Below are 27,145 nucleotides of genomic sequence, written 5' to 3'. Positions count from 1 at the left end.
TTCAATTGACACCAACAATGGGATATTGTTACTCCCACTGACAGTAACAATGGGGCGCTATTCCTCCCACTGACAGCAACAATGGGACACTATTCCTCCCACTGACACCAATGATGAGACACTATTTCTTACACTGACACCAATGATGGGGTTAAAATTCCTCCCACTGACACCAATGATGGGGCACTATTCCTCCCACTGACACCAATGATGGGGCACTATTCCTCCCACTGACACCAATGATGGGGCACCATTCATCCCACTGATACCAATGATGGGGCACTATTCTTCCCACTAACACCAATGATGGAGCCACAATTTCTCTCACTGACACCAATGATGGGGCACTATTCCTCCCACTGACACCAATGATGGGGCCATAATTCATCCCACTAACACCAATGATGGGGCCACAATTTCTCTCACTGACACCAATGATGGGGCACTATTCCTCCCGCTGACACCAATGATGGGGCCATAATTCATCCCACTGACACCAACGATGGGGCATTGTTTACTCCCGCTGATGTCAGGAAGTTTTGCTACTTCCGCTGGGCACACTCTGGCCCTCGTAAAGTCTGAAGGACCGCAAACTTAGCCCTTTGCTTAAAAGGTTTGGAGACCCCCGGCTTAAAGGTTGCAAGATCACTTGAACAGGACCCTCCTAATTCTTTTGTATCGAGTGGGATTGTAATTGTTCTTTTTCGCTTTACTTTGTAAGTAGCATATTTGCGGCTTCTTTTGAAATGAATAAAAACCATTGAAGAGAAATGAATACAGTAGCAAAGCATATAATGGACTCATTCCAGGACCAGATTTCCAGTTAGGTCCATATATATTTGGACACAATGTTCATACTTTTGGTTCTGTATGCCACTAGAATAAAATTTAAACAAAGCAATCAAAATTAATTGGAAGGGCAGGCTTTCAGCTTTAATTCAAGGGGTTGAACATAAATATCAAGTACAAATTTTAGGAACTGCAACCATTTTTATACACAGTCCCCCCCCCCCCCCCCATTTTAAGGGGCTCAAATGTAATTGGACAAATTAATATAATCATAAATAAAATGGTAATTTTTAATATTTTGTTGAGAATTCTTTACTGGCAATGACGTCTGGGAGCCATGGACATTACTAAACACTGGGTTTCCTCCTTTCTGATTCTTTTCCAGGCTCTAACTGCAGCTGTCTTCAGTTGTTCTTTGTTTGTGGGTCTTTCTGCCTTTAATTTTTCCTTCAGAAAGTGAAATGCATGCTCAGTTGGGTTGAGATCAGTTGATTGACTCGGCCATTGCAGAATATTCCACTTCTTTTCCTTCAAAAGCTCCTGGGTTGCTTTTCCGGTGTGTTTTGGATCATTGTCCATCTGTACTGTGAAGTGTCCACTCAACTTTGCTGCATTTGGCTGAATCTAGGATCACAGTATATCTATAAATACTACAGAATTCATCCGGCTGCTTCTGTCTTCTGTCACATCATCAATAAACACCAATGACCCAGTGCCACTGGAAGCCATGCATGCCCATGCCATCACACTGTCTCCACCATGTTTTACAGATGACGTTGTGTGCTTTGGATCATGAGCTGTTCCATGCCTTCTCCTTACTTATTTCTTCCCGTCATTCTGGTACAGATTAATCTTAGTTTCATCCATCCAGAGAATGCTTTTCCAGAACTGGTCTGGATTTTTTAGATAATTTTTGGCAAAGTCTAATCTGGCTTTTCTATTCTTCAGATTTATGAATGGTTTGCACCTTGCGGTGAACCCTTCGTGTTTGCTCTCGTGAAGTCTTCTTTTGATTGTAGACTGGCAATGATACGCCCACCTCCTGGAGAATGTCATTCACTTGGCTTTGATGATGTGAATGGGTTTTTCTTTACCATAGAGAGGATCCTGCGATCATCTACCACTGTTGTCTTCTGTGGACATCCAGGCCTTTTTATGTTGCTGAGCTCACCAGTGCGTTCTTCTTTCCTCAGAATTTACCAAACTTCTGATTTGGCCACTCCTAATGTTGCTGCTATCTCTATGATGGATTTGTTTAGTTTGTGAAGCCGCCTGTTTCACTTGCATGGACAGCTCCTTTGAACGCTCGCTGTAGGTTCACAGCAATAGATTCCAAATGCAAATATCACACTTAGAATCAACTCCAGACCTTTTACCTGCTTAAAGGTCCCTTCACACGGGCTTTCTGCCTGGCGGACTCTGCTTTGATCAGCTGGGGATCGATCCGCTGATCCCCGCTGAGCAGGCGGATGACAGGTCGCCTCGCTTACTGTGCAGAGACAGACCTGTCAGATCCCCGCTCTCCTCTATGGGAGAGTTGATGAAAACGGTTCATTCGATCCGATCCTCCAGATGGATGGGAAATAGGGTTTCCATCCATCTGGATTTCACAGACAGGATTGGATCGGATAGCAGCGGTTGTCAGTGGACATGTCCCCGCTGACATCCGCTGCTCCATAGGGATGTATGGGGCATCCATTCAGGTCTGCCTGAAAAACTGACAGGCGGATCTGAGCGAAAAGCCTGTGTGAAAGGGGCCTTATTGATGAAGAAATAATGAAGGAGTAGCCCACACCTGGCTATGAAACCGCTTTTGATTCAACTGTCCAATTACTTTTGCTCCCTTGAAAAAGGGGGGTGGCTTTTCTTAAAGTGATTGCAAAGGTTCGTTTTTTTTTTTTTTCTAAATAACAAAAATGTTATACTTACCTGCTCTGAGGAAGGCTTTTGCACGGAGCAGCCCCAATCCTCCTCTTCATGGGGTGCCCCGGCAACGTTCTTGGCTCCTCCTCTTCATTGGGTGCCCCCACGGAGAGCCGCTTTCCATGGGGGGCACCTGTGCGGGCATGCTCCCAAGTCCTGCTGATGCATCCATTGACACAGACAGCAGGACTCAGCCCCAACCCCGCTCTCGTGTCACTGGATTTGATTGACAGCAGCAGAATAGCTCCTGCTGCTATCAATCTATTCAATGAGGACAGGAGACAGTGGTTGGAGCTGTTGGGCTCATGCTCATCGCTGGAACGTTCGGGTTCAGGTAAGAATAATGAGGGGTCTGGGGGACAGATGCAAACAAGAAGGTTTTTTACCTTATTGAATAGAATGCATTAAGGTGAAAAACCTTGGGACTTTACAACTACTTTAAGAGCTGTAATTCTTAAACCCTTCCTCCGATTCGGATGTACATACCCACAAATTAAACCTGAGAGTGTGCACTTTCTGCCCATATCCATTATATAACTATAGCTTGAGTGTGTTTTAATAAATACCTGAAAAAATTTAAATTGTGCCTGTGTCCAAATATATATGGACCTGTTTGTTAGCCTATGGCAGATCCCGGGACCCCCTACTGCTGTTCCTTCTCCTCCCCGACTTTAACTAATACTGTGCTATGAAATGCCCCCATCCACCAGAGGGGAGACCTCATACACCGGGGCTGCTATCTCTTCTAATAATCTTTTCTAGAGTACTCTTTCAGCCCCCAGTGTATTGCGACTCCTCTGGTGGATGGGGGCATTTCATAGCACAGTAGTAGTTAACCACTTAAGCCCCGGAAGATTTTACCCCCTTCCTGACCAGGGCCTATCTTGCGATTCGGCACTGCCTGACTTTAACGGACAATTGCGCGGTCGTGCGACGCTGTACCTAAACGAATTTGACGTCCTTTTTTCCCACAAACAGAGCTTTCTTTTGGTGGTATTTGATCACCTGTGCGATTTTTTGATCATGCGCTATAAACAAAAAAAGAGCGTCAATTTTGCAAAAATAACAATATTTTTCACATTTTTTTATATGATATTCCCCCCAAAAAAAATGTAAAAATCTAAATTTTTTAACATTTTTGGCCAATTTGTTTTCTGCTACATATGCTTGGTAAAAAAAATCACAATAAGGGTATTTTGATTGGTTTGCGCAAAAGTTACTGCGTTTACTAACTAAGGGAAAGATTTTTGTCATTTTTGTTGTTTTTTTTTAACGAGTAATGGCGGCGATCTGCAATTTTTTTTGCGGGACTGCGACATTGCGGCGGACAGATCGGACCCTTGACTGACATTTTTGACACTTTTGGGGGTACCAGTGACATTACTACAGTAATCAGTGCTATACATATGCACTGTTACTGTAAAAATTACACTGGCAGGGAAGGGGTTAACTTTATTGGGGAAGGAGGGGTTAAGTATGTCCCTAGGGGCGTGTTTCTAACTGCGATTGGACACGGCTACTGGTGTAAGAACAGAGATCAACGGTCCTACATAGTAGAACCATATGATCTCCATTTTTACACAGGGAAGAATGACAGGTGGCTTTGTTTACATTAGCCGCCTGCCTTTCTCCCTTCATGGCGGACGATCGGTCACACGCGCGGACTCGTTAGGGAACAAGCCGGGGCGGGAGCGCGCCTTCGGGGGCGCGTGCTCGCCCGCTATTGGCTCACAGGCTAGTGACGTACCCATACGTCACTTTACTTGGCCGGGGCTGACCGCCGCAGTATATGTACTTGCGGCGGTCGGCAAGCGGTTAAAGAGTAACTCTGCTTTGTTGAGAAAAAAACATTCCCCTCTGGGTGATCTCTGTACATTGCAGGGATTTTAACAAACTTTGTTGCAAATTCCTACCTTTTGTTATTCTGAAGAAATCCCTGTATGTTTGTCTGTGTCCATGTGGGAAAGTGAATCTAAGGCCCCTTTTCACACAGCTGGACCGTTTAGATCCGCCTGTCAGTTTTTTTGGCGGATCAGAACAGTCACCCCATGCATCTCTATAGGGCATTGGATGTTAGCTGTGACATGTCCGCTGACATCCAATCCGTCAAATCAGGACGGATGGAAACCCTATTTTCCATCTGTCCAGCGGATCGGATCAGATGAGAATGGACAGACGGTCCGTTCCCATCCGATTCCCCCATAGAGATGCATGGGGACCTGACAGCTTTTTCTCCGCACACAGCACGGAGACAGAGCTGTCATCCACCTGCTCAGCGGGGGATCGGCGGATCGATCACCCGGTGAGAAAAACGGAGTCTGTGTGAAAGGGCTCTAATGGGAGTGGTTTCCTAACTATCAACCAGCTGTGGCAGCTGCAGGGCTCTAATGAGGAAAGCTGATGGGCCTGCATCCCTTTAGACGTGTTCCTATTGGGAGTATCTCACCAAAAAATACATTTTGCAGAGGGTACCTGAAATCTGACTTGCATCTTAGTGCAGACTTCTGGGAAAATTGATGAGCCAATCACACCAGCAGGAAATTATGTTTCTGGGGTGTGGTCGAGTTAGAAAACCCTCCCCTAAGCTCACACTTAACCCTTTGATCACCCCTGGGTTAACCCCATCCCTGCCAGTGTCATTAGTACAGTGACAGTGCATATTTTTAGCACTGATTACTGTAGTAATGTCACTGGTCCCCCCAAAAGTGTCAAAACTATCAGTTGGGTGTCCGATCTGTCCACCGCAATGTCGCAGTCCTGCTAAAAATCGCAGATCGCCGCCATTACTAGTAAACAAAAAAAACAATAAAAATTACGTAAATCTTTCACTTAGTTAGTAGACGCAATAAAATTTGCGCAAACCAATCAAAATCCGCTTATTGCGATTTTTTTTAACAAAGATATGTAGCAGAAAACAAATTGGCCTAAAATATAAAAAAATTTAGATTTTTAAATTTTATTTTTTATTTTTTGAGAATGTTATATAGCAGAAAGTGAAAAATAGTTTTTTTTTTTCCAGAATTATCGCTCTTTTTTTGTTTATAGTGCAAAAAATAAAAATAGCACAGGTGATCAAATACCACCAAAAGAAATCTCTGTTTGTGGGAAAAAATGACATAAATTTTATTTGGGTACAGCTTTGCACGGCCACGCAATTGTCTGTTAAAGTAACGCAGTGCCAAATCGCAAAATATGGCCTGGTCTTTAAGGGGGAAAATCTTCCGGTCCAGAAGTGGTTAAAGATGGAAATGAGAAGAGACAGCAGCAGGGGGTCCCGGGAGCTGCCATAGGCTAACATACCTATCTGTAAATCTAGTCCTGGAATGAGTCTAATATATGCATTGCTACTGTATTCATTGCTTTTCAATGGTGTTTATTATTTTCAATAGAAGCCGTACTAATTATGCAGTGCTTGTATCCAATGCATCACATCAATTATCCAACCATGACCAACAAATACAAAAAGACTGTGTGATATGCATATGCTGTGATCAGACGTACCCGTACTCCACTAACCAATATCCACCAACATATAAAAGAAAGTGCAGCGCTAGACACACTAAATATAAACAGTTCTAAAGCAGAGATATAAATCCATGTAATAATAAGTGCAGAAAAAAAAGTCCCAGGTAAGTAACCCACGTGAGTAGAGAAGTTATCACCACCCAGGAAACCATGCCAGGCAGATATAAAGTAGGGTGACTATAGACGTGCCAACTTCACACCCTAGGTGAGTAAGAAATTCTGCTTACCAGAACCAATGGACCACTGTGTTATAGGTGGTCACACCAAGTGCAAGGGAATTAGGTCTCCCTCAGAACGATGCAGCCTGGAACCACTCAGAATGTTCAATAGACTCCAAGATATCTCCAAGAGAGAAGAGCACTTACATAGTGTAGTACTTAATATCATTTTATTGATAAAGATCATAAATTGCACTTTAATCCAATCCAAATATAAAAATCATCCATGAAGAAAAGCATATATGTGAGGTTCGGGGAATTCCTATGAGACCTCCCTCCGTGCTCTGGGCTCAAATCTCTATCCCTAGAAGACGTTACTTGTGACGAAACGCGTAGAGTGGGGCCTACAACGGTGACGTCACCATGCTATTGCTGTCTGATTGGTTGGCTACGGTATTCGAACCCGGAGCACGGAGGTATGTCTCGTAGGAATGCTGCGGACCTCACATATATGCTTTTATTCATGGATGATTTTATATTTGGATTTCGTACGTGCAATTTATGATCTTTATCAATAAAATGGTATTAAGTACTACACTATGTTAGTGCTCTTTTCTCTTGATCACCTTGATTCCGACCGTGATCCCGAATCATTGAAAGTTCTTTGACTTCTTTGTGGGACAATCGCGGCAAAATCACGCAGTGTTTGGGGTGCCATTGCAATACACAGGAATGGGCATCCCGCAATTTTGCAATGATTCGGGATCACCGCGATTCTGCCTGCAATCCGAGACGCCAATATGTGAACAGAGCCTTAGAAAGAGGGGAAAAAGAAGGAAGAACAAAAAGTGTTGCAAAGAAGAAGGAAGAAGACCAAGGTGGAACATGTCATCCTCCAGCCTGTGCACCAATTCTAACTCAAGTTCTCGACCCTCAAAGCCCCCCAAGGCAAGATTGCCCAAAAATGGAGCCTCCTGCTCCCACCACACTCAATGCAAAATTTTAGTTCCCATGTATTGTCAAAGATTGCTTGTTGGTCATTAACTATGCTTGCTAATTTTTGGTGGCTCATAAACCAAGATGATTTATTCTTTAAAAATTCTTAGTTTATCATAAATCTGGTGTGTGTGTGTGTGATAGCGCTGGACCAAAGCAAGGCTTGGCATTGGTCCATGGAGTGAGCCCTCCTTCAAGTGGCTACTACCCAGTGAAGGTGAGATGTAGGCAGTGGAGTATTTAGGTTTTGTGCTGCCCAAGGCCTGACTAAACTTGTGCACCCACTAATTGAAATATGACCCACCCCCTTCCTGTAAAGGCCACACCCCTTCCTGTTTATGACCCACCCTGTCATCTGTAAACCACAGACCACAACCATGGTCCATCAGTGCCGCCTAATCAGTGCCCATTAGTTCAGCCTCATTACTGCCCATCAGTGCAGCCTCATCAGTGCAGCATATCTGTACAGCCTCATCAGTGGCCATCAGTACAGCCCCATCAGTGGCCACCAGTACAGCCTATCAGTGCATCATATCAGTGCCCATCAGTACGGTTTATCAGTGCCACCTCATCAGTGGCCATTAGTGCATCCTTTTAGTGCCCATCAGTGCAACATATCAGTGCAGCCCCATCAGTGAAGCTTATCAGTCCCGCCTTGTGCCCATCAGTGCAGCCTCATCAGTGCCCATCAGTGCAGCATATCAGTGCTGCCTTATCAATGCAGCCTCATTAGGGCCCATCAGTGCAGCTTATCAGTACCCACCATTGGCAACTCATTAGTCGTCATCAGACCAGCATAATAGTGCCTATCAGTGCAGCATATTAGCGACCATCAGTGCAGCATATCAGAGCTTATCAGTGCCCATCAGTGCAGCACATCAGTGCTGCCAGCCCCATCAGTTCTTTTAAGATAGAGACAATCCATAAATAAAAATGGGGATTTGGTCCCACCATATGGCCATATCGTGCTCAAGCCCACCACTGCGCCAAAGTACCCCATTATCAGTGGGTCCTACACTATCCATAAAAAAGAGGTGAATCCAGCCTTTCTTACCCTTGGAGACAACACTCCTTGCTGGGAAAGATGTGCTAATGCACTACAGGGGACTCCTCCTATATCTACTTGATAGTGGACACCAATAGAGTACAGGTGTGTGTGGGGGATGGGATGCTCAACCTCAGAAGTCTGGTCAGACCGAATACATAATAAACAAGCAAAAAATTGGGGGAGCAAACCCTGAACATGTATATCTAAAGCCAGTGCAGCTATGGACCAAGCAACATGTATATTAAAAAAGAATAGCGCACACATGCAAAAGAAATGACTATCAAATATGGAGACAATCCATAAATAAAAATGGGGATTTAGTCCCACCATATGGCCATATCGTGCTCAAGCCCACTACTGCGTCAAAGTACCCCATTATCAGTGGGTCCTACACTATCCATAAAAAAGGGGGTGAATCCAGCCTCTCCAACCCTTGGAGACAACACTCCTTGCTGGGAAAGATGTGCTAATGCACTGCAGGGGACTCCTCCTATATCTACTTGATAGTGGACACCAATAGAGTACAGGTGTGTGTGGGGGGTTTTTAATATACATGTTGCTTGGTCCATAGCTGCACTGGCTTTAGATATACATGTTCAGGGTTTGCTCCCCCAATTTTTTGCTAGTTCTTTTAAGATATTTGGACTTCTTGGTGTTTGCCGGCACTGATTGTAATCCTAGGATTATGTCACTTATTTGTATACTAAATACGTCCATAGTCACTAGTCAATACAAGTCCATAGTCATTATACAAATAAGTGAAATAATCAGTGGCAGCAAACACAAGTCCAAATTGTTTGCTGCCCCCCCCTACAAAGTGCTGATCTAGGCCAAGATACAGCACTGGATGTAGGTGGGCCTTGTTATGGTCTCAGGCTGCTACCTCTCTAATAGCGACAAGGAGGATGCTCAGCAGAGAACTCTGGAATGAGTGTGGAGGAGCACCCGGTATAAAAGTTCATATCACTTGAGAGTCTATTTTCAATGTTTATTGATCAAAGATAACAGGTAAATCCAATGCATTTTGGGGGAAATACACCCCTTCCTCAGGGCTGGAATAAAGAATATAGTTGGTATGCTGCCACCCTGCAATTACAAGACGATCTGATAGCTTGAAATGAGCTTAATTCTAAGTCTTATCGCTGCTCCAATTATACCTTCCCCGAGCAAGAGGGATGCACTTCCCCTGAAACGTGTAGGCCTTTCCTGTTATCTCTGATCAATAAACATTTGAAACAGACTCTCGAGTGATATGAACTTTTATACTGGGCACTCCTTTATAGCCATCCCAAAGCTTATCATACAGGTTTTCACTGGATACCGTATTCATTTTAGGATTTACTGATTTCATATTTGCTTAATGATGTCACATAGAGAGCTGCATTCCATACCTTCTCCCAGTGTCCTCTGCACCACAGTGGTGGACGCCTTGCTGGCTCCTCTTGAGGTATAAGCTTTAATATAGAAGCTGTAGGTTGTTGAAGGCTCCAGGTCTGTCACTATCTGCTGAAAAGTGTCTTTGCTTACAGCCTCTTGATATTCCATTTGAATAGGTTCTAGGAAAAAAACACAAAAATCATAATAAGCGTTAGATACATCCGGTAATGATGTGTAGCCAAGTGCTGCTGGTTTGAGGAGCGATCAGGCTCCCCCCACGGCCTGTAGTTGTGTTGTTGGAGAGTGGGTTAAGCTCCAGTGCCTGCTCTCTCTCTCTGTCTCACCTACCACTGCATAGATGGCTGGTGTTTATGTGGTCCCTCTTCCCCTCTTGATACGATATGAAAACAAAGGGGAGAGAACATGGAGGGCAATGCTTCCCCCCCCCCCCCCCGGATTACAAGAGGAGAAGATGAGCAATGGAGTTTTCCCGGAGAAATATGCAGAGGGTGTCTGGGCAGAGCAGTGCAGGGACCTAGAGAGTGCAGACTTATTGTTGTGTGGCGTGGTGAGGGCCCACAGTGCAAAAGACTGAGCCACTGAGAGCCTTTTTTTTCTGTGAACTGTGGGGTACAGACCTGCCAATCCTACCTGTCTGTGCCCACAGAGACTGAGTCTGAGAGAACTTGAGGACTTAACCACCCAAGGGTCTTTTTCGCTGTGCTGAGACCAGAGCTGGGGAGTCTTTCCCTGTGCTGGGACCAGAGCTGGGGAGTTTTTTCCTATGCTGGGACCAGAGCTAGGGAGTCTTTCCCTGTACTGGGACCAGAGCTAGGGAGTCTTTCCCTGTACTGGGACCAGAGCTAGGGAGTCTTTCCCTGTACTGGGACCAGAGCTAGGGAGTCTTTCCCTGTACTGGGACCAGAGCTAGGGAGTCTTTCCTGTGCTGGGACCAGAGCTGGAGAGTCTTTCCCTGTGTTGGGACCAGAGCTGGGGAGTCTTTCCTTGTGCTAGGACCAGAGCTAGGGAGTCTTTCCCTGTGTTGGGACCAGAGCTGGTGAGTCTTTCACTGTGTGGGGTCGAGAGCTGGAGAGTCTTTCCCTGTGCTGGGACCAGAGCTGGGGAGTCTTTCCCTGTGCTGGGACCAGAGCTGGGTAGTCTTTCCCTGTGCTGGGACCAGAGCTGGAGAGTCTTTCCCTGTGCTGGGACCAGAGCTGGGGAGTCCTTCCCTGTGCTGGGACCAGAACCGCGGAGTCTTTCCCTGTGCTGTGACCAGAGCTGGGGAGTCTTTCCCTGTGCAGGGGCCAAAGCTGGGGAGTCTTTCCCTGTGCTGGGAGCAGAGCTGGAGAGTCTTTCCCTGTGCTGGGACCAGAACTGCGGAGTCTTTCCTTGTGCTGTGACCAGAGCTGGGGAGTCCTTCCCTGTGCTGGGATCAGAACTGCGGAGTCTTTCCCTGTGCTGTGACCAGAGCTGGGGAGTCTTTCCCTGTGCAGGGGCCAAAGCTGGGGAGTCTTTCCCTGTGCTGGGACCAGAGCTGGGGAGTTTTTTTCCACCTAGGACCAGAGCTGGGGAGTCTTTCCCTGTGCAGGGGCCAAAGCTGGGGAGTCTTTCCCTGTGCTGGGACCAGAGCTGGGGAGTCTTTCTTTGTGCTGGGACCAGAGCTGGGGAGTCTTTTCCTTTGCTGGAACCAGAGCTGCTGGAGAGTCTTTCCCTGTGCTGGGACCAGAGCTGGGGAGTTTTTTTCCACCTAGGACCAGAGCTAGGGAGTCTTTCCCTGTGTTGGGACCAGAGCTGGGGAGTCTTTCCTTGTGCTAGGACCAGAGCTGGTGAGTCTTTCACTGTGTGGGGTCGAGAGCTGGAGAGTCTTTCCCTGTGCTGGGACCAGAGCTGGGGAGTCTTTCCCTGTGCTGTGACCAGAGCTGGGGAGTCTTTCCCTGTGCAGGGGCCAAAGCTGGGGAGTCTTTCCCTGTGCTGGGACCAGAGCTGGGGAGTTTTTTTCCACCTAGGACCAGAGCTGGGGAGTCTTTCTTTGTGCTGGGACCAGAGCTGGGGAGTCTTTTCCTTTGCTGGAACCAGAGCTGCTGGAGAGTCTTTCCCTGTGCTGGGACCAGAGCTGGGGAGTTTTTTTCCACCTAGGACCAGAGCTAGGGAGTCTTTCCCTGTGTTGGGACCAGAGCTGGTGAGTCTTTCACTGTGTGGGGTCGAGAGCTGGAGAGTCTTTCCCTGTGCTGGGACCAGAGCTGGGGAGTCTTTCCCTGTGCTGGGACCAGAGCTGGGTAGTCTTTCCCTGTGCTGGGACCAGAGCTGGAGAGTCTTTCCCTGTGCTGGGACCAGAGCTGGGGAGTCCTTCCCTGTGCTGGGACCAGAACTGCGGAGTCTTTCCCTGTGCTGGGACCAGAACTGCGGAGTCTTTCCCTGTGCTGGGAGCAGAGCTGCGGAGTCTTTCCTTGTGCTGTGACCAGAGCTGGGGAGTCCTTCCCTGTGCTGGGACCAGAACTGCGGAGTCTTTCCCTGTGCTGTGACCAGAGCTGGGGAGTCTTTCCCTGTGCAGGGGCCAAAGCTGGGGAGTCTTTCCCTGTGCTGGGACCAGAGCTGGGGAGTTTTTTTCCACCTAGGACCAGAGCTAGGGAGTCTTTCCCTGTGTTGGGACCAGAGCTGGGGAGTCTTTCCTTGTGCTAGGACCAGAGCTGGAGAGTCTTTCACTGTGTGGGGACCAGAACTGGTTAGAGTTTCTCTGTGTTGGGACCAGAGCTGGGGAGTCTTTCTCTGTGCTGGGACCAGAGCTGGTTAGACTTTCTCTGTGTTGGGACCAGAGCTGGTGAGTCTTTCTCTGTGCTGGGACCAGAGCTGGTGAGTCACACAATTTTCCCAACATTGATCAGAAAATTGTTAGTTGGCTGGGAATCTTCTTTTCTCTCCGGGAATTTTCTTTTCTTGCACTCAATAATTAGAAAATCGTTTGTTTTTCAAAAAATTTCCGACATGCCCAATCACTCAAATTCGATGACTGCACAAATATTGGTCATTGCTGCGGCCCACTAATGGTGCTAATTTCTTAAATAGGATTTTCGAAAGAAAATTCGTTCGAAATTCGACTCATGTACAGCCTGCATAACTCTAACGCTGGCCATACACTATACGAAAAATTGGCCGAAATTCGGTCATTTGGACAGTTCTTTCGTTTTTGGCCACTTAATGGGTACAAATCGGCAATCGGTTGTGACGTTTTTGAGCTGAAAAAACAAAGGACAAGTTTGGAAATTGCCGAACGAACGATAAATTTCTCATCCAAACTGTTTGCACTCGGTATATGTGAAAACACTGACAAAAAATTGAATCATTTATGTCCAATTTATCGGCCATTACATGATGGCACGATCCTCTGCTCTTGCGGCCAAGTGTTCATTTTTCAAAAAAGAGTTTGAACGATTTTTCGTATAGTGTCGACCAGCATAACTTTTGGGGTTTAAATAGTTCTGAATTATTAGGACATGGACGATTGGATCAGATTGCACTGTAGCTGCCACATGCAGAAATCCAGATCATTCACTTTTTTTCCTCTGCAGATATCTCATATAACAGTGAAGATTAGATTTGGAGATAACTGTGCCGCTATCTAATTGCAAAGGACGTTGACATTTTGATAGGGACCAGCATAAAACAGGTTAAATCCCATATTTTTAGGGGAGATCGTTAATGCAAATTGCTGTAATCTCTATGGTGATTAGTCCAATTACATGGAAATCAGCCCCATACATATGTATTAGGGAGCAGCATGGAGGCTATGCTCTTATGAACTGCATGAGTGACAGTACAGCATGTTAACAGCGATTGATGACCTTCCGTACACAGCCCGGGAAATGATTGGCAACCTCTAGAACAAACACTCGGCTCCGATCACACAGACTTCAGTCCAAAAAAATCATCCAGCACTTAGCCCCGGTTCTACACGCCACTTTTAAAAGATTTTGTCAGATGGGGAGTAACAATGATGGTCAAGGAGCTGGCAGCATTAGGTGAAGGAGAAAAGTGTCAGGTCATGCCAGAGACAAAACAAGACAAAGCAAATATATTACTACTACTACTACTACTGCTTACTACTACTTACTATTACTACTTCTACTACTCTTACTACTTCTACTACTACTACTAAATATATTTCTTATGGTATAAAAGTGTGAGTCATGATAATTTGAGAAGAAACTCCCTCTCTTCCTGAATATTTGTGTCATCGATCTCTGCACTACTTCCATCCTCTGCTACTACATATTACCAAGTGATCATTATCATTTTATAGTAGTAGTAGAAGTAGTAAGAGTAGTAGTAGTAGTAGTAATAGTAAGTAGTAGTAAGCAGCAGTAGTAGTAATAGTAAGTAGTAGTAAGCAGCAGCAGTAGTAGTAGTAGTAGTAGTAATAGTAAGTAGTAGTAGTAGTAGTAGTAGTAGTAAGTAGTAGTAGTAGTAGTAGTAGTAGTAAGCAGCAGCAGTAGTAGTAGTAGTAATAGTAAGTAGTAGTAGTAGTAAGTAGTAGTAGTAGTAGTAAGTAGTAGTAGTAGTAGTAATAGTAAGTAGTAGAAGTAGTAGTAGTAGTAGTAGTAAGTAGTAGTAGTAGTAAGCAGCAGTAGTAGTAAGTAGTAGTAACAGTAGGTAGTAGTAGTAATAGTAAGTAGTAGTAGTAGTAAGCAGCAGTAGTAGTAAGTAGTAGTAGTAGTAACAGTAGGTAGTAGTAGTAATAGTAAGTAGTAGTAGTAGTAAGCAGCAGTAGTAGTAATAGTAAGTAGTAGTAGTAAGCAACAGTAGTAGTAAGTAGTAGTAGTAGTAGTAACAGTAGGTAGTAGTAGTAGTAATAGTAAGTAGTAGTAGTAAGCAGCAGTAGTAGTAGTAGTAATAGTAAGTAGTAGTAAGCAGCAATAGTAGTAGTAGTAACAGTAGGTAGTAGTAGTAGTAGTAATAGTAAGTAGTAGTAAGCAGCAGTAGTAGTAGTAATAGTAAGTAGTAGAAGTAGTAGTAATAGTAGTAATAGTAAGTAGTAGAAGTAGTAGTAGTAGTAGTAGTAAGCAGCAGCAGTAGTAGTAATAGTAAGTAGTAGAAGTAGTAGTAGTAGTAGTAGTAAGCAGCAGCAGTAGTAGTAATAGTAAGTAGTAGTAGTAGTAAGCAGCAGTAGTAGTAAGTAGTAGTAACAGTAGGTAGTAGTAGTAATAGTAAGTAGTAGTAAGCAGCAGTAGTAGTAATAGTAAGTAGTAGCATTAGTAACAGTAGGTAGTAGTAGTAGTAATAGTAAGTAGTAGTATTAGTAAGCAGCAGCAGTAGTAGTAGTAGTAATAGTAAGTAGTAGCAGTAGTAAGCAGCAATAGTAGTAAGTAGTAGTAGTAGTAGTAATAGTAAGCAGTAGTAGTAGTAACAGTAGGTAGTAGTAGTAGTAATAGTAAGTAGTAGTAGTAGTAACAGTAGGTAGTAGTAGTAGTAATAGTAAGTAGTAGTAGTAGTAACAGTAGGTAGTAGTAGTAGTAATAGTAAGTAGTAGTAGTAAGCATCAGTAGTAGTAAGTAGTAGTAGTAAGCTCCCCGTGGCGAGAGAACGGCAGTCTGCTGTTGTAAACACTGCAGACCGTTGTTCTCTCAGGAATCAACACAGAGCACCTATGTTCCTCCTATTTAGGATCACAGGTCTCTGTGTTGATTCCACAAGCCCACCCCCTCACAGTTAGAAAACACCCCCTAGGCTCACACTTAACCCTTTGATCGCCCCTGAGTTAACCCCTTCCCTGCCAGTGTCATTATTACAGTAACAGTGCATATTTTTAGCACTGATTACTGTAGTAATGTCACTGGTCCTCCCAAAAGTGTCAGTTAGGGGTCAGATCTGTTGGCCGCAATGTCACAGTCCTGCTAAAAATCACTGACTATTACTAGTTATTGCCATTACTAGTAAACAAAATAAATAAATAAAAATGACATTAATCTTTCCCCTAGTTTGTAGAGGCAGTAATTTTTGCACAAACCAATCAAAATACGCTTATTGGGATTTTTTTTTAACAAAAATATGTAGCAGAATACAAATTGGCCTAAAAGGATGAAAAAATTTGATTTTTACATTTTTTTTATTGGGGAATGTTATATAGCAGAATGTGAATATATTGTTTTTTTTTTTTTTTCAGAATTGTCGCTCTTTTTTTGTTTATAGTGCAAAAAAAAAAAAAATCGCACAGGTGATCAAATACCACCAAAAGAAAGCTCTATTTGTGGGAAAGAAGGACATCAATTTTGTTTGGGTACAGCGTCGCACGACTGCGCAATTGTACGTTAAAGTAACGCAGTGCCGAATCGCATAAAAATGGCCTGGTCATTATTTTTTTTCAGAGTTGTCGCTCTTTTTTTGTTTATAGCGCAAAAAATAAAAATCGCAGAGATGATCAAATACCACCAAAAGAAAGCTCTGTTTGTGAGGGAAAAAAAGGACATCAATTTTATTTGGGTACAGTGTCACACGACCGCGCATTTGTCTGTTAAGGTAATGCAGTGCCATATCGACAAAAATAGTCTGGTCATTAAGGGGGTAAAACCTTCCAATCCAGAAGTGATTAACTGAAAAAAATACAAAGATTTCTGCAAATGGCGGTGGAGCTGAGCGATAAAATCTGCTTCCCTCCCCTACTCTCTTCATTCACAACATGATTGCCAGAAAATCATTGGAGTACTGTAATCTCCATACCCCCCATTAGGCCAACACAATTGGTCTGCCCAGTTATAACATCCAGAAGGTCTACTTTTGCTCATCATCCCGATAGCCCGATGTTGTCTCTGAGACAACATCGGGTGAATTAGTGCTGTACTGGGCGGCGGGTTCCCTTCCCGTCCGAAGTGCCCGACCGCTCAGTCCGCCCCTGGAGCCCGCTGCTGACAGTGACACGGGGCCCGGGGCCCCTGGACATTCGGGGCCCTGGGCAGTTGCCCAGTTTGCCCCCCCCCCTAACGCCGGCCCTGCATACAAAGGTACATACCTTCAGCTTTGCGGATGTGCACTACATATCCAATAATTTCCTGGGTGTTTTCAAGGGGCTCGCTCCAGGATACCTGGATAGAGGTGGATGATACGGTGGTGGCAGTGATGTCTTGAGGTGCCCCAGGCAGTCCTTCTGCCCATATTACAGAAAGCCGAGCGCTGGCTTGACTGGAACCTGCGCTATTCTGAGCAATACACTGGTAAATGGCCTCGTCCTCCTGGCTGATCCCGGAGATCGTTAAAGAGCTGCAAGTGAAAGAAAATTAACAAAGACTCATAAACTTTCACATACAAAGCCAATCATTACCGGTCACCTGCACAGTCAGTTAGTTGAATGTATTTACGAAAGAATCATCTGCATCACTAATCTACTAACTGAAATTACTGTAAGAGTATAAACGTTAAACCACTTACCTTAGCTTACAAAAAACTCAATATTTCATATACTGAACTCATAATATTTCCTCCAACCCCCCCCCCAACCCTCCCCAATCCCCCAATAGCACCCCTCCATTGAGACTAATAGCACAACTTAATCTTTCCAAAATACGCCCCCTGTTAGACAAAAACACCACAAAGCTAATTATTGGCTCCATCTCTTGCCTTTATCTCCTTCCTTGCTGGCCAGCCTCTACACACGTTATCCCCTCTTCAGTCTATTATGAATTCTGCTGCCAGGCTCATCCACCCTACCAACCAGTCAGAATCTCCCAACCTTCTCTGCCAATCCCTCCACTGGCTTCCAATCATCTGATCACCCAATGAATAAAAATAAATATTAACATACAATGCCATCCACAACTCTGCCCTGAGCTACATTTTATATTTTTTATTTATTTCAGGTTCTTATATAGCGCTGTCAATTTACGCAGCGCTTTACATATACATTGCACATTCACATCAGTCCCTGCCCTCAAGGAGCTTACAATCTAAGGTCCCTAACTCACATTCATACATACATAGTAGGGCCAATTTTATACAGGATCCAATTAACCTACCAGCATGTCTTTGAAGTGTGGGAGGAAACCGGAGTACCTGGAGGAAACCCACGCAAGGCACAGGGAGAACATGCAAACTCCAGGCAGGTAGTGTCGTGGTTGGGATTCGAACCAGTGACCCTCTTGCTGCTAGGTGAAAGTGCTAACCACTACACCACTGTGCCGCCCACTGTGGCCACATCCAGTGGTGTATTTAGGTTTTGTGCTGCCCTAGGCCTGACTAAACTTGTGCACCCCCTAATTTACATATGACCCACCCCCCCAATGTAAAGGTCACGCCCTTTACTGTTTATGACCCGCCCTGTCATCTGTGAACCAGACCACAAGTCTATCAGTGCCCATCAGCGTAGCCTCATCAGTTCCCATACGTTCAGCCTCATCAGTGCCCCTCTGTGCAGCCTTATCAGTACCGCCTCATTACTGCCCATCAGTGCAGCCTCATCACTGACCGCTTTATGGGGGTGCCAGACCGATTTGCCTCCTGGACTCTGCCCTCTGGCCCAATTCACCCGATAAGACTGGCACTATATTAAAAGTGTAGCGCAAGCTGGCGGAGACCCTTTTCTTGCAGGAACCGGGAGGAGGCTGTTTTTTTTTTTTTTTTTTTTGTGCAGGGTGCAGCTTTTTTGCTGCCCCCCTGCAAAGTGCCGCCCTAGGCCTGGGCCTTGTTGGCCTAAGCCAAAATACAGCACTGGCCACATCACCAATTTCATCTCAAAATATCACCGAAACCTTCTTCTTCAATCTCTCAAGACCTCCTGCTTTTTAGCTCTCTCGTCACTTCCTCCCATGTTGGTCTCCAGGAGTTCTTCAGAGCCTCTATTATCCTCTGGAACTCCCTACTCCAACCTGTCCAGCTATCTCCTACTCTGTCCACCTTTAGGCAATCCTTAAAAATGCATCTCTTGTTGGCAAAGGAATCTTACTTTCTCGAAACAATTCTTTCCCACACAGTTATCACCTTTTGCATCACTTGCATCACCTTTAGATTGTAAGCTCCCATGAGCAAGGCCCTCCTAACCCTCTTGTCTTGAATAGTATTGTAACTGTACTGTCTCTCCTTGTTTAGTAAAGTGCTGCATAAACTGCTGGAGCTATATAAATCCTTTATAATAATCAGGGCTTTTTTTCTCAGAAAATAGGTACAGAGCCCATGACCCCCCCCCCCCCCCCAAAACACACTCCAAATGCATCAAATATTGGGCGTGGTCAAAATTTACCAGCAGTGGCAGGATTTTAAAGAGGCATTAAATACCAGGAGTGCATTACATACAGAGTGCAGGGTTGGGTGTGGGGAGGGGGGGGCAGAGGGTTTAGAAATAGAGTGCAGAGTTTGGGGGTGCGTTACGTTCAGAGTGCAGAGTTCAGGGGTGTGCTGCATACATAGTACAGAGTTCAACCTTCTTCCACAGCTGCTTACCTTTGCATCCCCAATCCACATCTCACTTCCACCCCTCTTCAGCTCTGACCTCTGCATGCAAACCCCCCTCCATACCCAGATTTTCTCCCCACCTTCATTAAAGCTCCACCATGTCTTACTTTTGTTGCTGTGTTAAGCAGAAGCACCCAGCCGCCTCTAGTACTTTACAGCACATTGTAGTTGACTCCGCCTCTCTCACTTGCAGGGAGATCATTCAGTGGGGTTGTCGGCATCTGCACTGCATCCCCGGCATCTACATCTCCCTTGTCCCCATCCACAAATGTAAAGAGCTTTCTTCTCAATGGCCACCAATGAAAAGGGCACTTCTCTCTCTTACCCCCAATGAACTGGTTTTAGCGGGGCTTCTTCGAGACCATCAAGCATCTCTGAGACCTGACAGATTATATTAAGAGTTCCTCTGGGCAGTGGCGTAGCGTGGGGGGTGCAGGGGGGGCCGGCCGCACCGGGCGCAACATTTGGGGGGGGGCGCATCCCACGCCAGTGTCACTCTAGCAAACTTTAAAAATTCTTCCTAGCGTGTCACTTCAGCCGCCGCCATCTTCAGGCTAAACGATGGCCGGTCGTCGCCCTGTGATTGGGCTCGCTTCTGGAGCCCGCCTCGCCGTCTTCTAAGTCAGCCCTGCATGTGCCTCCGTCCCGCCTCCTCTAAGCTCTCACAATCCTCCCCGACCCGCCCCCTGTAAGGGCTCGATGACGCGGTGGTGTCCTCTGTGTAGTGGGCAGTGTAGTGGGCAGTGTAGTGTAGTGGGCAGTGTAGTGGTCAGGTAGGAATCAGGTAGGTCATTGTAAGGGTCAGTGTCGGGGACAGGTAGGTCAATGTAGTGGCCAGTACAGGAATCAGGTATGTTAGCGTAGTGGACTGGTAGGTCAGTATAGGAATCAGGCTGGTCAGTACTATTGTAGGAAGGGACTCGGGGAGTACTAAAAGTCCGCAGGTTAGGGGGCGCAAATTACTTGCCTTGCCCCAGGCGCTGACAACCCACGCTACGCCACTGCCTCTGGGGTAAAAGGTTGGGAAAGGCTGCCCTAGAGTGTATTAGGATGATAAGGTCTTTAAAAAAGGAACATGATCCACTGATATACCCCTGGGATGGTATGTTATGGTTTAAATGTATTACAATTAAACAAGTTAATCTTGGCGTGGAATGCCAGTCTGTAGCCCAGTCTGCCGCACCAGGCTCAAAAAGCGTTTAAAAAGCAATTAAAAGAGAGCCAAGCAGCTTTTTTCAATCCTTCTAATCACACATCTTAAAGGGAGTGTCAGAAGGAGCCTCAAAGTGTCCTCATGGGTAGAAAGAAACAATAAACTCGCCCTTTCATTTTTATTGCAGGTGCCCCTCTTTTAATTCACTGCAGGGCATCTTAGGAGCATCAAAAACCAGGGAGCTGTGGTATGCAAAGAGCAACCCATGGAAGCAAGCTCTGGCCAGTCACCACCTGTACTTTACTGTTCATTATTAAGGCAACCCATCAGAGTGGTTGGACAATAGGAGGGCACAGAAGGTGGAAGGGCATGCCCCAGAGCCCATGGGAGCTAACTGCTCTTTACATATCCCCCCCCAGTCTATTCCAGGCCCTTCGAGACATGGATTTAGAGAGAAACCCCATGCCAAAATTAAAAAAAAAAATTAAGGTGTGGGGCCACCCCAAAACCAATACCAGGCATTTTTCAGGCATGCAGTCTGGCAGGTCAGGAAAGGGGGGGCGGGCGAGCGACTCACCTCTCCTGAACCATTGCAGGCCACGTTCCCTCAACATGGGGGGGGGGGGTTGGGGGTGCTTTCGGGCGTCTCTTCCCCACAACTCTGGGCACATCCCCAACCCAAAGCACCTTGTCCCAATGTTGATGGGGACAAGGGCCTCATCCCCACAACCGTTGCCGGTTGTTGTGGGGGTCTGAGGGAACGGGGCTTATCAGAATCTGGATCCCGCCCCCCCCCATGTGAATGAGTATCGGGTACATAGTATCTCTACCCGAATACCTGCTCTGCGCTTTGACATTTCTTATATAGCTAAGGGGCGGGTCATCCGGTGGCACTGCCCCTTTTGACTTGTGCATGCTGGACATGTGAGGTCAGAAGGGGCGGTGCCACCGGGTGACATGGCCAGGTGGCCCTGCTCCTTACCTATGCAAGAATGGTCAAAGCCCAGAGCAGGCATTCGGCGCAAGGCATCCCAGGAGGCGGGAGCGTTTTTTATTTTTTTTTATTTTTCAGGTCAGCGGGCGGCGTGATTGACAATGAATTTACATCGAGGAACACTGTTTTTTTATTTTTTAATAAAGGAATTGTCAAAAACTTGTTTCTTGTGTTCATTACTTTTTTACACTTTTTTGGTGAATGGGTAGGGGTACTATGTGCCCGACACTCCTTCACATGGGGGGGGATCTGGGGCCCGATTGTTAAAGGTGGCTTCCAGATTACGATAAGCCCCCCAGCCGCAGACCCCGAAAACCACCACCCATGGTTGTGAGGATGAGGCCCTTGTACCCATTAACATGGGGACAAGGTGCTTTGGGTGGGGGGGCAGAGCCCACCCCCTCATGTTGAGGGCATGTGGTCTGGAATGGTTCAGGAGGGGGGAGCCGCTCGCTTGTCTCCTCCCACCTTTTCTGACCTGCCAGGCTGCAGGCAAATGTTTGGCCCGAACTCATGCTCGGGCCGAACTATTCGCCCATCCCTATACACTATCTTTTCATTAGCCACGTTAATTTCTATTGCATTACCACCAGATCCAACACTGAACTCCTTCAGGCGGTTGTAATTGCGATTTTAGCTACTAGGAACATAAAATATAACAAAGTTTGAGTGTATCTGGAAATATCTTGGATAGGTTAATTAGGGAGGGCGACCTTGGGAATTTTAACTCTCACCATTAAACGTTTGACCTTAGAACACGTACAGCACGTGCGATACATCGATCCAACCTGTCCACACCCCTGGAAACAGTGTGGGGAGGAACCAGGGTATATCTTTGATAGGAGCGTGGTACCATAGAGAAAGTACTTGATAACCAGCCTCGATAAGAGCAACATTCATGATACCTTTATGTATTCTGAGAGACCAAGGGGGTGTTTTTCAAATTGGTTTCTCCAAAAAAAAGTATTGGAACATGGATGGATGGGTGAGTTGACTTTGAGTAATAAAAAGGAATTTCAGGTACAGTTTAATTCCACTTTTAACAGCTAGATAGCTACTGTGTATAATAACCACAAACTGCCGTATTGACTAAGCCAGGGGCTGCATCAGCATTATGGTTGCCCTCAGAGGTCTGGTTGTATCTGTAAGACTAGATATCCAGAGCAACCTCCCCTTACATTAAATGCCAAGAGCCCCCCCACCATCAGAAGGTCTAAGTCCCCCATCCTCCTTGTCAGGGGCAGACTGGCAACTTTCGGGCCAGGGGGCAAGTACATACCAGAGGCCCATGGTGTAGCGACTCTGCCCCTCTCCCACTCTCCCTCTTCCTGGCCTCCTTCTGACCCCCATTCCAGGCTGAAGCTCCGCTCCAGCTACTCTCTCTAATCACTGGCCGAATCCAGGTCCCCGACCTGGCCAGCAGGAGAGGGTTTGGGGGAGCTTAGACAGCTCGGTCAGGGTTAGCTAGGGGAAGAGATTCTCCACTGTGGGGCTGTGTCTGCTCAGACACAGTTTACACCATCCATGCTGGGGGGGGGGGGGGGCTGTGCTCTGTCCTTGTCTTCATCCCGCACTTAGTAGGTCAGCAATGGGGATTTTCACCTTCTTTTCACCAGGAATCATTTAGGCCTCTCTGTGGCAGAAGCTGTGCAGCCTTTTTACGGGGCATCAGAGCAGCCCGGGGGGCAATTGCCCCCCTGCCCCCTGGCCCAGTCCTCCCCTGCTCCTTGTGCTGCTGCCGGGAAGAAGAGGGGGGTGAAGCTGGGAAGCAGAAAATGTAGGGTCTGGCGGAAGGACCAAAGGAGGGCTGGAGTCAGCTGTCTGAGTCTCCTGAATGATGGGACCAGGGGAGATGGAAGCAAGGGGGATGCTGCGGCTGCACAGAGAGGCACAGGATCTGTAGAAGGAGTTCTATCCTTCTCTCTGCTGCCGACTGCTAAGACGGGAGGGCAGAGCTGAGCATCTCCGCGACTTGCCTAAGAAACACAGGATCTGGCGGAGATGTTCTGTCCTCCCCTCTGCTGCCACCTGCTGAGACAAGGTCGGGGCTGAGACAAGGGAGGGCGCTGCAGCTGCAGGAGAAGTGCGAGGGCCTGGTAAGGTCGGATTCAGCCCTAGGGGCCTTGTGTTTGACACATGTGGACTAAGCAGAGGTTGCACTGTGTGAGGGCAGATGTCACATGTAAAATTAGGAATGGTCCAAGGGTTCACTATCCTGGAGGCCCTTTCGTGACATGCCAAAAATCCCAATAGATTGACATGAATAGGATAATGAGAATGTAGAAAGGTTAAAAATAGGTTGTCAATTCCTGATCAGCAGCAATTTTCATTTGCATGACCCTGATGACACAGTAGCTGACATTTTAATATGTACTTTGAATGCATTAATCAAGAACCAGTCAAAGGGCAGAAAGAGCCAACTGCAGGAAGCTGTTGTGGATGCCTGTTGTGGATACATGACACAAGCACCCAGCAGAGGAGGTGGTACGTATTCCCAAATCACCAGGCGGAACAGAATGATAGAGTGATTACAAATGACAGCCAGTGATCATATTATCAATTAATAATGCAATTTTATACAGAACATTAAGTCCCCTTTGTCTATCCAGACACTGCATCTGCTTGTTGGCTCTTTTGTGCTGGAATTACAATGATCTGTCTGGTTTTATCCTATGTATTAGGTAATGGTCTTGCTTGATTAATCTTGCAAATGTATGGTAGCCTCTCATTTATCTTGGTTAACCTTTTCGGAGCCCGATAGTTAAAAAAAACTACAGACCCCTGGGGTTCTTGGGTCACTGGAAGGAGGCACAATTAAAACATGGCCGCTCTATTCTGCTTTTTTTCTTACCGTCGTTGTCATTGGTGAACTTTACTCACTTTAACCTACTCCTCGCCAGTGATTTGCCCATCATTAGCAAGGGGCTTTTAAATGATTCAGTCAAGGGGTTAAGCATCTAAAAGTTGAAGTCAGGGACCCTTCTGGCTGGAGGCCTCTTTCTATTGAAATGAAAGACTTTAATTACCATGGAAAGGGTGGTGGGGGGGATCAATACAGCTCTGAGCCCTAGTTACGGGTTACCATGGTTATGTTTCCTGGATACTTGTACCCCCCCCCTTCCTATCGTCCAGGATTACAACCACCTCTCTGGCTGGGTGTGACCCCAGAAAAGTGAAGCAGCTTAGACCATCAAGATGACAAACCGGAGTGGGGGTCATGCTGTTCAGGAATATTAACATCCCAGCCAGGGTGGGATTACTCATATCCCATAATAGCAGAGCAGGATTATGGCATGGATACACCTCAACTTCTCAACCTCCTGGCAGCATTTCAGAAAAGTGTTTAGAAAATTAGATTTTGCTTCTACGAATAGGGAAAGAGTACAGGCTTATATTTTGTAAGGTAGATCACAGAAACCCGAAGATGTGCAAAGAGCAAAAACACTCAACTTCAAATCAGAGATCTTCTTATACATGTTCCTTCTACAATAAACTGAGATGTAAGTAGCTGTAGGTAACTGTAGTAACATGATTATTGGTGATATAGATTACTTATTTAGTAATGGTACTTTGGCAGCTATAGCAAAGTGGTTCTCAACCACCAGGCTTTGGGCCATTGCTCTGTCAGGGCCTCTTTCCTCTCAAGCGTCCAGCCAGCGAAAGATCCCCTATGTGTGGTGATATACTGTATTAGTGAAATACATCGCTTCTTGGCCTTTTGGCTAAGATCAAGTGTAGTATCTGTTTTTATCAGTTGGTATGGACCTTAGCTAGTACCGGTATGACCAAAATCCGGAGCGCTTGGACGTCACTGGGGTATGGAGAGTAGGTCATGTCCGGGAAAGCATGTGGGGTCCGCCGCCTTCTGATTTGAATGGGTTAAGCTGTTCTTACCAGTTTGAAGGGAGCAAGAAAGCCAGTCTGTACTGGAGGCCGGTTAGTATTGCTCCTGGATGTAATTGGCTGAGGAACTGGGATGGCGATGGGGGGGGCTTTTCCTCCTGGGTTGAATCTGGCCTTGCAAAAGGCTTGTCCCCAGTTGAAGGTAGGCTCTCCCTAAGCTGTTCAGGTCCCGATGACTGCTGGTAGGGATAGGCTGCACTGGTGTGGCCGAAGGCCGGGATTGAAAAAAGCCTGTGGTGTACGTGCCCCTGGGGTCAGCTCAGGGGTGCCGTAATTCTCACTGGTGAGGCGCAGTTCATCTTTGAGTTTTTCGCACCTTGGTCACTTCACCACATACACACTTTTTTTTCGCACCTGCCTCTTGGGACGGGCCTTTTGGCTGGGACCAGAGGAATTTTTTATTCCTGGCCGGGGGGCTTGTAAAGGTCTTGCACTTTGACACTACCTGCACTTCTACACTTCCCTTTCCCCACTCTTTTTTGTGTTGTGTGTGTTCACGTTTGTCTTTTTTTATGATGCGGTGTATACTTTCACGGCACGACTAGTATGGCGTAGGTCCTCGGGCCTGCCCTGAAAATCTTGTGATGGGGTGGATATGGCCTTCTGGCTTAGTTCGCCCTCTCTCATAGGGTCTCCCTTCAGGGGAGCCCCACCTAGTACTTGGGGTGGGCTGTTTCGGCAGTCCTCCCAGAGAACGGGGTCTGCATGGTTTCGGCCAGGCAGGACCAAGTGAGTGCCTCAGTCCCTGTCAGGAGCCTTGCGCCCCGGGGGATCAGGGTTAGGGCCCTTCCTCTTTGGAGGAAGGCCATGTGTATGCCTTGTGCACTTTTTGTGTTTCTCACGTTTTGCATGTGTGCACTTTTTTATGCACCAGGTGTAGCTTTTGAGTAAAAATTAGTGACATACAGTAGCTAGTAATGGCACTTTCACAGCTATAGTGAATTGGTTCTGTGCCTGGGTGCGCTGCCAGGCCGAGCGAGGCCCTCCCTCCTCCTAGGCATCTAGCCAGCTACAGATCCCTTAACCTACCACAGTGCCTTCCAGCTCCTATAGTACCTCTAAGCTCCCATATTTGTCCAAGATGCCCCTCCATCCCCCCAAGTGCCTCCCAACCTCCAACAGTACCAGCTAGCCTCCCACAGTGGACCCTAGCCTGCTTCAAAGCCTCCAGCCTTCAATGTGTCAATAATCCAACAGTGTCCCAGAGTGTCTTCCAACCTCCCACAGTGCCCCCTAGTCCCGCAGTGCCGTCAGGTCTCCCACAGTGTCCCTAAAAAGCTCCCATCCTCTAGAAGAGACTCCAGATCCCTCCAAAGACTGCTTCCGGGCCAGAGCCTATTTCTTCCTGGGTGTCCAGTCAGCTGCAGATCCCTTAACCTTCTACAGTGCCTCAAAGCTCATTTAATAACTCCCAAATCGCCCACAGTGTCCCTCAACCCCCCCCCCCCCCCCCACACACACACACACACACACCAGTCTCCCCCTCATTGTCAACCAGCCTTCCAAATTGCCCCTTGGCATGCTGCAAAGCCTTCAGCCCCCCAGCCTGCCACCAATCCAACAGTGTCTGAGAGTGCTCTCCAACCTCCCACAGTGCCCTCCAGTCTCCCACAGCACCCCTGCAAAGCTCTCATCCTCCAGTAGAGAATCCAGCTCCCTCCAGAGACTGATTCTGGGACAGGGCCTTTGTCATTTCAGGTGTCCAGTCAGCTGTAGATCCGTTAACCTACCACAGTGCCCCCCAGCTTCGATAGTACCCACAAGCTCCCATATTTGCCCACAGTGCTCCTCAACTATCCCCCCCCCCCCATTCCCCCCAACCTCTAACAGTAGCAGCTAGCCCCCAA

At 46.6% G+C, this 27,145-nt stretch overlaps 1 protein-coding gene across 1 annotated transcript in view; it reads right to left on the bottom strand.

The window, feature by feature from the left end:
* IGDCC3 (immunoglobulin superfamily DCC subclass member 3) overlaps positions 1-27,145 on the bottom strand; it is a 310,994-nt gene that overhangs the window by 39,104 nt on the left and 244,745 nt on the right. Inside the window, exons 8-9 of the mRNA XM_082255109.1 lie at positions 16,817-17,064; positions 9,831-9,995 (exon numbers count right to left, since the gene is read on the bottom strand). Of these exons, the coding sequence (XP_082111235.1) occupies positions 9,831-9,995; positions 16,817-17,064 (413 nt within the window). The remainder of the gene's footprint in view (positions 1-9,830; positions 9,996-16,816; positions 17,065-27,145) is intronic.

This window comes from Pelophylax lessonae, assembly GCF_965119305.1.
Source record: "Pelophylax lessonae genome assembly, chromosome: 4".
Lineage (NCBI taxonomy): Eukaryota > Metazoa > Chordata > Amphibia > Anura > Ranidae > Pelophylax > Pelophylax lessonae.
The sequence above is the reverse complement of the archived record's forward strand: the minus strand, read 5'-3'. Positions and strand labels throughout refer to the sequence as shown.